Source organism: Triturus cristatus, chromosome 2_2, assembly GCF_964204655.1.
Source record: "Triturus cristatus chromosome 2_2, aTriCri1.1, whole genome shotgun sequence".
NCBI classification, from domain to species: Eukaryota; Metazoa; Chordata; class Amphibia; order Caudata; family Salamandridae; genus Triturus; species Triturus cristatus.
Window position 1 is genome coordinate 873,826,393 of NC_140582.1, and position 13,543 is coordinate 873,839,935.

Consider the following 13,543-nt stretch of genomic DNA (forward strand, 5'->3'; position numbering starts at 1 on the left):
GTTTGCTACGCTATGGGTAGCACCACATTATTCCACAAGTGCGTTTGCAATGCTGTGGGTAGCACTGCATTATTCCTGGGGTGTGTTTATCATGATACTGGAAAGCACCACATTCTTCCAGGAATTTCTCTGCCACTTCACCTTAGAGCACCATATTATCCTTTCTGCCTTGGAATGAAAGGCAGACTCCTCACGCACAGCTGAGAGGGTTACTAGCTATAGAAGTTGCATTTTTTACCGCTCCATGTCAGAACTCTTTTGCAGAAGACTGTTCACCACATATTTGGGGCATCATGGGGATGGTACTGGTGCCCACTGTAGCCCTGTCAGAGGAGCCTCTCAGACTCGAAGCAGAGGGGTCAAGTGCAGCCTCCCAGGCCCTGTGGCACTGGCTAACAGGTTGAAGAAAGGCCTCCAGCTTGGACTCATGGGCTGCCGTCATTTTACCTGATTCCATCTGTTTACAAACATTGCAGACGGATGGACATCAGCGGTGATGGCCAAGGCGTGAAGGTACATGGACCCAGTAGTGCCTGTATGTCAGCGTGCAGAGGTGTCTCATATGATACGTATCTGTACAGCGCACAGATGTGGTCTGAATCTGTTAAAGGCCCACAGTGACGGTATGACGTCAGTTCACCCAGCTCAGTCGGCTGCACGCAGTACAGGCTTCAAATGTCCTCCATCACCCTCTCCGCGCGCCTCATAGCTAAACCTGTTGTAGAGAAGATATCAAGGAAGACAAAAGGAGTGCCAACGCTACAAAAGGCACCGGGGTCACCTATTTTCGTGACGTGCTGCATAGACGATGATGATGATGATGATGCCAATAACAATGGAAATAATAACAACAAGACTCACGGGGAGAGCCGATGCCGAGACTCGAACCCACTTCCCCACTCCCCAAGTTGGAAGAATTGTTCCTTCGTAGTTCCTTTCAGTATTTTTATGATATTGGTAGGCACATGCAAAACATAAGAAAAATACTTCTCTTGCAGGGTAAATGTAGTCCAGTGCAAAACTTCTTAATAAACAATTAAATAACAAAATACTCCAATGGTGTGTGAGGTTTGACAGCATAATTTCCCCCTGGTGTTTGGTGAACGGGTTTGATATGTAAAAATATCACTTTTGCCTTCTGTCAGCCGCTCTTAGAATGCTCAGCATCAAGGAGTTTAAACCGCAGACTGTATGTTTACTGAGCATGACAACAAGGAGACCTGATTGAATCTCTGACTAAAGTCATTTAAGAGAGAGGCGTGCCTGTATGCCCCAGATAAACAGTTTCTTTTCTTGTGATTGATAACCGCCACCAAAGGCCTTTCAGGAAGACTTGGGGGCAGCAGGGCGCCCTTGGCAAAATATTTAAAACATGACTTTGGTTGCAACACTTTCCATTCCGTGTATGAAGCAAGCATGTATTTCTGAATCACACTGCATGACCCAGTGAGCAGTAGTTGTGTAGCTAGCTATTCAATCCATGGTGTTATTTCTTTCCTCTTTTTTTTCTTCAAGAATAGTACTTGACACATAGGTTGAAAGCTTTAATCATGTGTTGTGCACATGAAAGTGACAATGTAGAAAGAAACCCGGCTGGCTCGCTCCATAGTCTGCAGAGATCTCATCATGCACTATAAAAGTCTCCACAGGAAATGGGCCCTAAACACTGTGAATTGCCCCAAATGACCGTATGCTAAAGTGACGCAACACTTTAATGGATGCTTTCCACTTTGAATTCTCCCAGCTCTGCCCAGAAGAGAAGCATTTTAATTTCAAACTGGTTTGCCCAACGCTGATATATTCACTTTATTTCTAAATGGGAAATCGTGCTTGCTCACAATAATATTGAATGTGTGCAAACAAACGAAATAGATATGCTCCTAAAAGCAGGACATAAATAAATGAAATCAATGTAATTTTAAGTCGATCGTTAAGGATAAAAGCATATTTTGGAATTCATTTGCAAGAGTGCCTGTGTCGAACAGGAAGGCCTGATTACAGATGGCAATACTTTCAGAACTTCGCCCACAACATGACTTGCTAATGATAAGAATGTATTTTTGACGAGTGCTTGAGCTAATTTTTTGAGGTACTGAGCTAATACACACAAATCAAGTCGGGCACAAATGCAATTTCAAAGTGTTAGTCCATTAAAGTCCGATCGTTTGCCTTCAGCAAAGCATGCTATGAGTGTCACTTGGCCTTGTGACAGTTTGCGGTTCATGAATGACAGCAAACGGCTGTGTGAAAAGATATAGTGTTTGCATTAAATAATATATTATGTACAACTACTGATTACAAATTATGCAACCCTCCTTATGTGTGGTCTGTGTGCAAGCACAGACGTATAGCATATTTAGTTTTAAAAGCCACCTTTTTTTTTTTAATTTTACAGTGGTAGTGACCTGCGATTTAAGCATGCCACTGACACTGTCCCAGCCCATCCAGTACATGCAATGCAGTAACATGGATTTTATTACTTTGTTTAAAAGGCACCACAGTTTTCACCTTTTACAGTGGCAGTGAGTTTCACGTCAAGCAGGGTTTGCCGTTCTACTAACAACGCCCCAGCCCTTCCAGTCTTTCCAACACATAATCCCAGTCCACATAATTCCAGTACACTCAAAACTACATAATTACTATCCACATAATTCCACTGCACTCCATGCCACATAATTCCATTACACACATCCACTCTACACCACACAATTCCACAACAAACAATTCCAATCCAACCCACATAATTCCACTCCCCACCTCATACATCCACTCTACTCCATAACACATGGGTAAAAGACATTTTCATTTACAACACCAATAGCTCTAACTTTCGCAAAAGCAAGACCTATTGGCATTGCACAAAATAAATTCAGCTTCTCAACATGCCACATAATTCCACACCATATAATACTACTCCACACCATGCCACATAATACCACTCCTAACCATCCCACATAATTCCACACAATAACAATAATTCAATGCCACACAATTCTACACCATACAACACAATTACATTCCACATAATACCACTCTTTCCAGCATAATCAAACTCCACATAATTACAACCTACTCATAAATGCACCCCACATAAATGCACTCTATGCCACATTCCAACAATCAACATAAATGCTCTCCACACAAACTTCTAATAAGCATACTTTCACTCAACCCCACAGATTACCAGGCCACACAATTCAACTCCAAACATTTCCATTAGACACCACATAATTCCACACCAAACAACATATTTCAAAAACACAAAACAATTCCACAACACACCATATACCCATAATCCACACCACAAATTTCCACATCATGCAACAAAATTTAAAAGCACACCACATAAATCAACTCTACAAGATGCCTCTTCACAATACCATTCCACATAATAAACTCCATAACACACAATTTGACTCTAAATAAATCCAGTACACTTAATACCATTTAATTACTATCCACATAATGCCACAGCACACCATGCCACATATTTCAACTACACAATTCCAGGACACACAATTGCAAATTCCAATAAAACCCATCTTTCCCACTCACTTCCACCAACCCTGTCATCTCTCTACTACACAACCACTGCCCCTCACTGCCACTACCCCCTCATTTTATAATCCCACTGCCCCCTCTCATCCCTCCCTCACACACCCTCTCTTCTCTCTATACTGCCTGCTCACACAGGCTACCTTCTTGTACCTCCTCTCTCTGTGTACTGGTCCACCTCTAGCCTCCTCCCACCTCTGGGTGCCCACCCCCCCCCTCTCTCTCTCTCTCTCTCTCTCTCTCTCTCTCTCTCTATCTCTCTCTCAATCTCTCTCTCAGTCTCTCACCCCTCTCTCTCGCTCTCTCACACACTCTTCCTGTCTCTCTCATGTGGTTAACTTCAGGTGTTCAAGCACACTTTCTTACCTGTGCCTTTTCAAGGTTTCCATTCCTCAAACCCACTCTCTCCTCCTCTTCTTGGGGTGTCTTCTGCGTACACAGGTGCTCTCTCTGTATGCGTTTGTGGACTGCTCTCCCTTTCTTTCTCTCACACTCCTTCTACTCCTTGGTATGGAGTCTGTTCACCACTTTGTGCACAAACTACCTATCCCTCTCTATCTTCCTATTCTGTGCAGTTCCCACGCCTATCTATCAATACCACATAATTCCACTACACAAATACACTACACACCACTCAATTCCAACCAACATAATTTCACTCCACACCACATATATACACTCCACTCCAAAACAAAACACATTGTCATTTACAACACCAATAGCTCTAACTTTTGCAAATGTGAGACCTATTGCATTGCAAATGCTTGTTTTAAGGTGTGCACTGATGCAAAAATGTATTTTCCCCTGTTTTATGGTTTGCATGTAAGAGAGCTGAGGACACCTTCCAGTCCAAATGATATAAATAATGGAAGCAAAAATGGATGAAGAATGCAGGTGTTTTTCAAACTGTCTCAAAGGGTTTTGGTTGTACAGTTTCCCTGTTCTTATCTACCAATTCCTGCAACTAATTGTTTGTCCTTTTTAATTTGCTGTCATGCATGCCAGTTTTTTTGTTTGCACTAAATAAGGGCACAGACTACTACTCCTTAGTTTGTCTTCATCCTCAGTTGCCCTTATCTTTTGAAGGTAAAACTGCACCTGAGAGCTGGCACATCTGTAGCATTTACAACGTACAAATTTAACTCCTTACCCTGCCAGATTTTCCAGTTTTTTCTTTTTCAGTTGACAGACTCTCTTTACATTCCTTTGGTCCGATCACCACCTGTTAAAATTTTCGCTGGCACGATCTTTCATTATGAAAATTAATGCGACCGAAGGAGGCCTTGCCAGGAGGTGGAACTTTATTCATAAGGATGATTTCCTTAACACACTAGCTGACACAGCTCCACCCCCCTGGCTATGATTTTAACACCTTAGAAATAAAGGTATAAAAATGGTTACTCGATGCTAGTAATAAGCACGCCCCACTAACAAAAGTTAAATTAGCACGCCGCACGGAGGCACAAAAATTGTTTTCCAATGACCTCAAGGCCCAGAAATTGGCCTTACGCCAATTAGAAAGACAGTGGCGTCTGAAGTATTCTTCGGAAAAAAACTATTATATACTTCTGCGCGTAAAGATTATGAGGATAGTATCCTCACTGCTAAAGCAGCCTATTTCTCTAATCGTATTTTGAAATCAAATAAAAATTCTAAAGAAATATTTTCCATAAATGATGAACTATCTCATCCCGAGCGCATCCTTTTGAAAGCCACCCTCTCAAGTTCTATGTAACTCGCTAAATTACTACTTTATCGATAAGATTATCTCAATAAAAGCCAGCATTCCCATCCATCCTTTCTCACCAGACCCCCCTCTGGTGCATTGTAACAACAGGACTCTTAGCTGTTTTCCTACTATTAGTGTCAAGACTTTTCACGCCCTATTGGTGGAAATTAAATCAGGCGCCCCATCTGACTGCTGCCCCCCACACATATTGAAAGACTGCCTCGCAATCCACTATGGTCCCGCACTCTCATTACTGAATGAATCCATTTCATCTGGCATAGTCCCCCTGGCTTTCAAAAAAGCAGTAGTGGTTCCCCTCTTAAAAAAGCCTGGAGCTGATCCCGTGCTCCTTTCCAATTACCGCCCAATCTCTCTGCTACCCTTTTTGGCTAAGGTCCTGGAGGGCTACATAGCTAAATGCCTCTCTTTAGAGGAATCAAAATACCTGCACCCTCATCAGGCTGGCTTTCGGCCAGCTCATTCTACCGAATCTGTGATCCTGACGGCTGTGGACACCTTGCGGGATAACGCTGATAGAGGCTGTCCCCGTGCCCTGGTCTTGCTGGATCTCTCCGCTGCCTTTGACATGGTCGACCATATTATACTGGCCGACCATGTCAGTAGGGCTGGCGTTCAGGAGACTGCGGCTTGTTGGCTCACTTCTTTCCTGGAGGACCGTTCTCAGGCTGTCCGTCTGGGTCAGTTTCTAGCACCTCCACGCAATACCATCTGTGGGGTCCCACAGGGCTCGTCCCTTTCTCCTCACCTATTTAACATCTATATGGTGCCCCTGATCCAGTCTCTTAAAGACAGGAATGTGCTGGTCCTCAACTATGCAGATGATCTTCAGCTCATCCTCAGGGTCGACAGTTCACACAATTCTATCACTGAATTCCAGGATACCATGTTATATATCCAAAGTTGGATGGATCTTAATCATCTCAAACTGAACCCTGGTAAGACAGAGATAGTACTCACTGGGGACAGCCATAAGCACTGGGGCCCCCACTATTGGCCCTCAGAGCTTGGCTCTCCTCCTACGTCGGCCAAAACTTTAGGAGTGTTACTGGACAGCGATCTCTCCCTGAAAACTCAGGTTGGAGCTGTGGTGTCTAAGTGCTTCTTTCAAATGCATAAGATTAGGAAAATACATCGTTTCCTCAGCCATGATGCTTTGAATCAGGCCATGATATCTACTGTTCTATCCCACCTGGACTATTCCAACTCTGTATACCTAGGCATGCCACACTACTTGCTTAAGCGCCTACAGATGGTCCAGAACCAGGCAGCACGATTTATATATCGTCAACCTAAGTGGCATACAGCTACCCCCATGTTGAGGAAACTACATTGGCTCCCAATATCACAGCGCTGTGCCTTCAAAACGGGGTGCCTCATTTTTAAATCTTTGCACAGCACCAGTCCTGAGTTCATCAATAGCTTGATACTCAGGCACACTCCCATACGCAATCTAAGGTCTGCTCATCTCTCACTTCTTTCTGTTCAGGGTTTCAAACGGGTACGCCAAGGAGGCTGCAGATTTGCCACTCTCGCCCCCAAATTATGGAATTCTTTTCCGCTAGGAATCCGATCCTGCACAGACCTTTTCCAGTTTAGGAAATCCCTAAAAACATGGCTATTTACACAGGGTTAGCTTCTGTCTCTTTTGACAGCCTTCTGAGCCCCAGCGCCATGAAGCCAATCGGCGTACGTGCGCTCTAAAAACTCCTATTAACATTAACATTTGATTCTCTATATCTGAGAAGGTTAGTTTTATTATTTTGTATGGCTTCTTATCTCTTATGCGCTGTTTTTTGTTTGGAGAGTTGTGTTAATTGGTCTAAGCCGTTCAAAGTTTAACACACCCATGGGCAGCTTGGCGCTGCAGCTATACTGTAAGTCTTGTTACACCTGAAGTAGTATTTATTTATTTATTAGAAACTGTATTGTTCAACTGAACAATGCATTACAGAAAAAACATTAAAAATGTATAACTTGTAAATCACATTTTGAGAGTCTGGAGATAACATTACATTAATTACATCAATCATGGGTATTAGCACTGCCAGAAGCATTGGTCTCAAAAGGTGCCCCCTAAAAGGCTCTAAAGCAGAAAATCAGAAAATCATAGGTACAGTATCTTGCTTTGGACAGTGCACAGGTTAAACTCCACATCCCTCAAGCCAGTTTTTGTATAATTCCAAATAATCAAAGTCTACTAATTATGCAGCATGCACGATTCAATATAAAGCTTCTGTGCTTGAGAATGTGTTATAACCTCAACTGTACCCGAAACGGAATGGTATGCATGGAAACAGAGTTACATGCACCTATGCAGAAGTGGCATCAGAAGTATTATCTACCTGGTTCTCATGGTATCTCTTAACACCCTCTCAGAGGAGAATCTTTTTAGGAACAAACTTCTGGCCATTCCTCTGCAAAGAGTCAGGTAAGATCCTTACTGGACAACTGTGTTGGAAGCAATGCCTTGTTGTTACTTTATGCACTTGGTAAAAGAGGGTGGACAGGAAATAGTTTCCTATTTAGGTATAAAGCTAAATAATAAAGGAGTTGTATTTTATTACAAAGACCTTGGATCTTCAGTGTCTTGGCAAGCATAGCTTAATGCTCACAAATGGTTCTACATTAGTGTAATAACTATCACATTTTATGTTTAGTTTCCTTCAAACAAGTGGTGACATAGATCAGTCAGACAGAGGTGATGAATGAAGTGAAAGCCCATTTTCACAATTATTTGGGCTTCAAGCTTCCATCCCAAATGTCAATTTGACTACCCTTCTTTGCTTTCTGGCTGTTTGGTATATCTTTATATGTAATTAGTAGAAATTATTAACAATCTTGGATCCCAAGTTCTTCATCATGATATACCTGAATGAGAATGTTGACATAAAGCTCTTGAGTTCACTGAAGCCATGTAATTTGTTGAAAACTCTGTGGTTGTACATCACTATGTTCATGAGGCATTTCTCTGTCATGTGCAGGAGATTCAAGTATCGGAACCTCAATGAATGGAACACCTCTATTTATGAGATTCTTGTTGATTGGTGGAAGATATGCGGCCCATATAGATCTAAATCACTCTTTGAGAGTGCTCTGATTGGCTGGCTTCCTGAACATGATGAAATAAGCACATTCCAAATTGCTCTTCAGCTCAGATATTTCCTTTTCTAGCTTTCAAACAGCAGTTCTGTATTCATCTATAATTGTGATGGCTGAAATATCATTTTTGGTTGAGCTCTTAGAAGGCAGCATTTGTTCAGAAGGTATGTATGTTAGAGAAAAGGTTTAATAAGTCTGCCAAAGATTAAGAACTGCCTGAAGAGCAGATTTGGTTATTTACCTCTGCCCTCTCCTGTGAAGTAGCACCTGTTACTGAGTTAGATGCAATTTATTTTTACGTTCTGGCGTCAACCCATATTGGCTTGAATTTTCGAAGAGGGATTTGTATCAGAAGTTCAGAAAAAGCTCTTCAGTAGTGTTGATTTCCCCAGAATTCCAAAGCCCACAAAATCCCAAACTACTTTGTATTCCTTGAAGGGGATGTAACCTATTTCTTGGTTTTGTGAAACAAAGATATATGTTGAGGCACATATTGTATTGCAGTCTAGCATTTTCTATCATGACGTCCCCGGCAAAAGCAATTTCCTTTAAGTAGCATTAAAGTCTCACTGAAGTCTGAGAACTATGTGGTTCACTTTTTTTTGCTGATTTTGCCTTTTTATCCTCTGATCAGGTCCCTCTTTTTTCTTGGGATCGATATCTTATCTCTAGTGCTGCTCCAGCTGATATTTTTGAGCTTCTGAATTAGGTAATTTGGAAAGTATAGTTATTTGCTTAGTGCAATCAATTTGGCAGAGAACTGGGGGATTTGTTGTTCTATTGTGTGTTGATCCTTGCTTGCAGTTTACTCTTAATGGTTCTGAGACCATCCCTTTATTCATCCATTTGGACGTGGACCGGCATTTCTGGAAGATAACCATTTACAGTTGTTGGACATCAAAGAGACAGACATGTATGCATACTTCCATTCATTTTGATTCATTGCCTCTTCTTACTTGTCACAAGGGGATGCCTTCCATTACTGAATCACATTTGTAGGGATAGCAGATTATTATGGTGGCTCATAAACAAAAGTAGAATTAAACTACATTCCCTGAATTGATCTATGGCAAATTAACCAGCGGGGTGGGAAATTTGCAGACATTTTATAAAAGGGCTTCCTGTCTCTGATATTTGTAGAGCTACTATAAAGCTCTCTCCCAGAGCTACAGCTTAAAAACTCCTTTACTGGGTTAGCATCATCATTCAATCTCAAATCAGTTTTACCTTGATTATTTTGGTAGTGCTGCCTAATTAAAACCTTGGTGCTGAAGTGCTTTAGCTATGTTTCATTTTTGTATTCATTTTCTTGGTAATCTATGAGAGAGAGCTAGAGAGAGAGATCAAATTTGAAATGTCCTAATTCTGACCCAGAGATCTTCATTAAGGCACAGAAGTACCCATTTCAGGAGCTTATTTAATCTCCATGTAATGAAGATTACTGGTAAGTTATAAGGCTATTTCCTTCAAGTGGATATTTGATTCACTTTAGCTTATGTGCTTAAAATATACTTCTTTGTAGGCTGTTCCTAAGTGACCCACAATATTAGAAATCCAGCCCACTCCTAAAGAACCTATAAGTGGGAAACATCCACATATACAAGTCACAAATACAAGCTTAGATGAATGCTTTTTCAGTATTTATCAAAATTATTAGGCAGAATCCCCTAAACGTATTGAACTCAATTTGTTGTAGTTTATCTGTGGCTAGTGCTTTGTAAGGAATACATTCTATGAGTACAAATGCTATTAGTGTTCATGGTCTGTCTGTGTTAGTAAGATGTGGTTTGTGGGCAATATGCAACCTCTGCTTTTCCAACATTCAGGGAAAGCACTGGGCACAGAGTATCAAGTGCAATGTATTCAGTTTGACAAACATAAAATATCAAAATAGTTTAACGACGACTTACCTTTGTAATTAGACAAGATCTCTCCTACACCACCTATTAACCTTTAGTTATCAAAACATAACATATATAAAATATAACCTCTTAATATTTAGGAATAAAAATCAGCTGCAATGCAAATTTTTTTATATATATATATAAGACAAATTGTCAATTAACCACCGTTCTGTACTTTGCTTTGCTGCAGGCGTCTAAGCTGTGATGAGCAGGATTTACAAATGGAGTGGTTCATAAGCATTCTAATGGCACAAGTAAGATTTTCCTCACATTAAAAAAGTGCTTTACAATTTATTTCTTATTTACATGTGTCTCTGGTCTCCTAAATAATGATTGTCCATAACAAAGTATGAGAAGCAGGACTGAATTTCAAGGTACCTTGTGGCGCACGTGTGTACAACTAGAGGTGGGTGGAATTTGCGTAGTCGCGCTACGCAAAGCTTCGCGAAGCGGTAAAAAATCTCTGCGAGCACGCAGGAATTCCGCGAACACACAGAATTGCTTGTTCGCGATGCTTTTTTCCTGTTTGCGAACGTTGTTTGCCTGCTCCGGGGGAAATATCTCACGTAAACGCATTTTGAGGACGCAATCAAGCAAAAAATTCGGCGAAGCCGAGGAATACAGAATATTGGGCAGTTCCGCGTTCTCCGCGGAACGCGAAATTACCCGAATTCCGCAAATTCCACGAGCGGAACGGAATTTACCGCTCAGGCCTAGTACATACAGAACTTACCCCTACCATCACTTACTTTAAATTAAAGCCAGATTAATTTCGCAAGCCACAGCAGTAACTGAATTACTATAAGTGTATTGGAATTTAGAAAAAGTGAAAGCTTTTATTCAAAGTTCTACTCACTTTTTGTTTTTTTAAGAAAATGCTATTTTGAACTATAAGGGGCAAAATAAAATTTTCAGGAGATACTGTTTCAAGCTGTGGTTTCTAAAAAGTGGTTACCAATAACCATTCTGTGACGTATTCTTGTAAAGTAGCCAACAGGCATTGCTGTTGTGTTAGTCATACTTCATTCGATCAGCAGTTTCCACCAGTAATCACTTTCCAGTTTTGAAATGCACTGACATGTACTTTTATCAAGGTTTTATGCAGCACTGGACCAAAATATAACGTGTTTGCCCACCTCTTTTGCACACAGGTGTGGCACAAACATTGTTTGAGAGCAAAAGTACACATAATTGATTAAAAAAAGTTGAATTTGCACTTGTAAATGGATTGACTTGCATCAGTGTCTGCTGTGTGGCAGACCTTCGGCCGTGTGCAGTGGGGTTGGCTGCCGGGCTTTGCTTCTGGTCAGCTACAGTGCCTAACTCTCTCAATCGGTGGCCAACACCAGCAGTGCATGATCTTCAGCTGTGCACGATGGAGGGATTGCCACGGGGACTGCCCCACCCCCAGCCCAGTCCTGCTCCTAACCCTCAATAGGTCTCTGTGAGAGCAAAACCTGTCATGGAGCAGTGTGTGGGTTTTTCAGGTTGGAGGCAGATGCCAAAGCAGGGAAATCCTCAGAATCATGAATTTATGGATGTTGGGTATTTCCAAAACTGTGGCAGGTATATTTCCATCAGAAAACAAATAAGACTGGGAATGAAGAGGGAACATACATTAAATTTGGTTGGGGAAAGGGGAATGTATTCCTCTTTGGGGGAATGATAGATTCCATATGGAAACATTACAAGTATAAAAACACAAAACTGATTTGAGGAAAAGTTGCTGCTGTGGACATTTTTACCAATTTATTTTTTATGTGAGAAAAGTGATGTTGATGTTCAGTAATCCTGCAAAAGCTGTAATCGTATTGTAGATTCCAATGTGTGCTATCGGAATCATTTGTGAATTCCAAGAAAGTTGGTAATATTCTCAGTGCTGTCAGAGCACCCTTGACTTTCTTTGCAGTTTGGGCCCGAGGCTAAAAATGGAATTAACTATGCACTGCATAGCTGATATGAATGCAGTAATAGGTGCAGTCTGTGTACATGTTGTTTGTATACTATAAACCTTGCCTACCCCTAATAGAAGAAAGACATTTTCTAAAGTTGAAATGATTTCACATTGGAAAAGTGTTTGTGGACGTAGCAAGTTGATTTCAATTTTAAATCTTTATTCGGTTTTAAAATAAAAACATAAAAGTGTGAATAAAAATTCCCAAACTGTATACAAAGAAAAGTCTTGTTGTGTCGCTGTTGCAACTGACATAGTACGCTAACATTGAGTTCAAAATTTGTGTCAATGCATTAGTGTTTTAAAACACAGGGTAAGTAGATGGCGGATTACAAGATATAATATATAAAATACAAAATATAAAATAAAATAACAAATTACTGGCAGTACAAACAGAATATAATGGGATTCATAGTATATTCCAAGAGTCATCTGCTGTAGCAAAAAACGAACGCGTAGCAGAAGAACAAAAGTGTAAACTTATACTGGCGAGATATAAGGAAAGCAAGCACATTGTAAAGTGATAATGCGATTTATTGAAGTTTAGACGGGACCTCTAGGATCACAAAGTACCTGTGCATCTTGGTGCATTGAAATAAGTCTGGTTAGAACTTATACACAGCTAATGAGGTTGCCGTGCCATGATGACTCCTGTTAGCCACTACACTCTATAAAACAAAAACTTTTAATTCGGTGCTGCTATGTTAATATAAAATAGAGTGGTAAACCTGCTAAAACACAACGTTCACTGCCCCACTGTGATCTTAGGGTCCCACTTAGTCATGCTATTACCTTCATGAAAATAGAATATTATGGCTAAGCTGCAAGGCAGCTTTCCCACCATGTGGCACTAATTACAGAGTGTAGGTAGATGAAATGTTTGGGCCATCAGAGAGTCACATAAAATGCCAAAAGAGAGGTTAGTGCTTAAAATTAAGATGTTTCCCAATACAAATGGCTTTCCATATAAAGGAGGCAACCCTTAAACACATTTGTGGATCCTCCAAGGAACATGGATATAAATAAGGATCATTGTAATCCCTCATATTATTAGCCAAAATAATGGTTTTAAATAGACTTTCCTGATTCCACTAGAGAAATTACAAAATAGGATAGCATGATTGAGTGGATTTTCCATCACATGGGCATTTGACAGCTGCCACAGACCATTGTTTCATTTTCTGAAAGGCTACCAGAGAATAGGGTGTACCCAATCATAGATGTGTCACAACAAAACAATATTAGGTATTAGATGTACGGGTGAGATATCTCTGGAGGCCC

At 40.8% G+C, this 13,543-nt stretch overlaps 1 protein-coding gene across 3 annotated transcripts in view; it reads left to right on the forward strand.

Annotated features, from left to right (window-relative positions):
- The window catches only part of ARAP2 (ArfGAP with RhoGAP domain, ankyrin repeat and PH domain 2), a 1,345,662-nt gene that overhangs the window by 1,157,777 nt on the left and 174,342 nt on the right, over nt 1-13,543 (forward strand). For all 3 annotated transcript variants that reach the window (XM_085642300.1, XM_085642298.1, XM_085642299.1), the window contains exon 31: nt 10,499-10,562. In XM_085642300.1, coding sequence (XP_085498426.1) covers nt 10,499-10,562 — 64 coding nt within the window. The remainder of the gene's footprint in view (nt 1-10,498; nt 10,563-13,543) is intronic.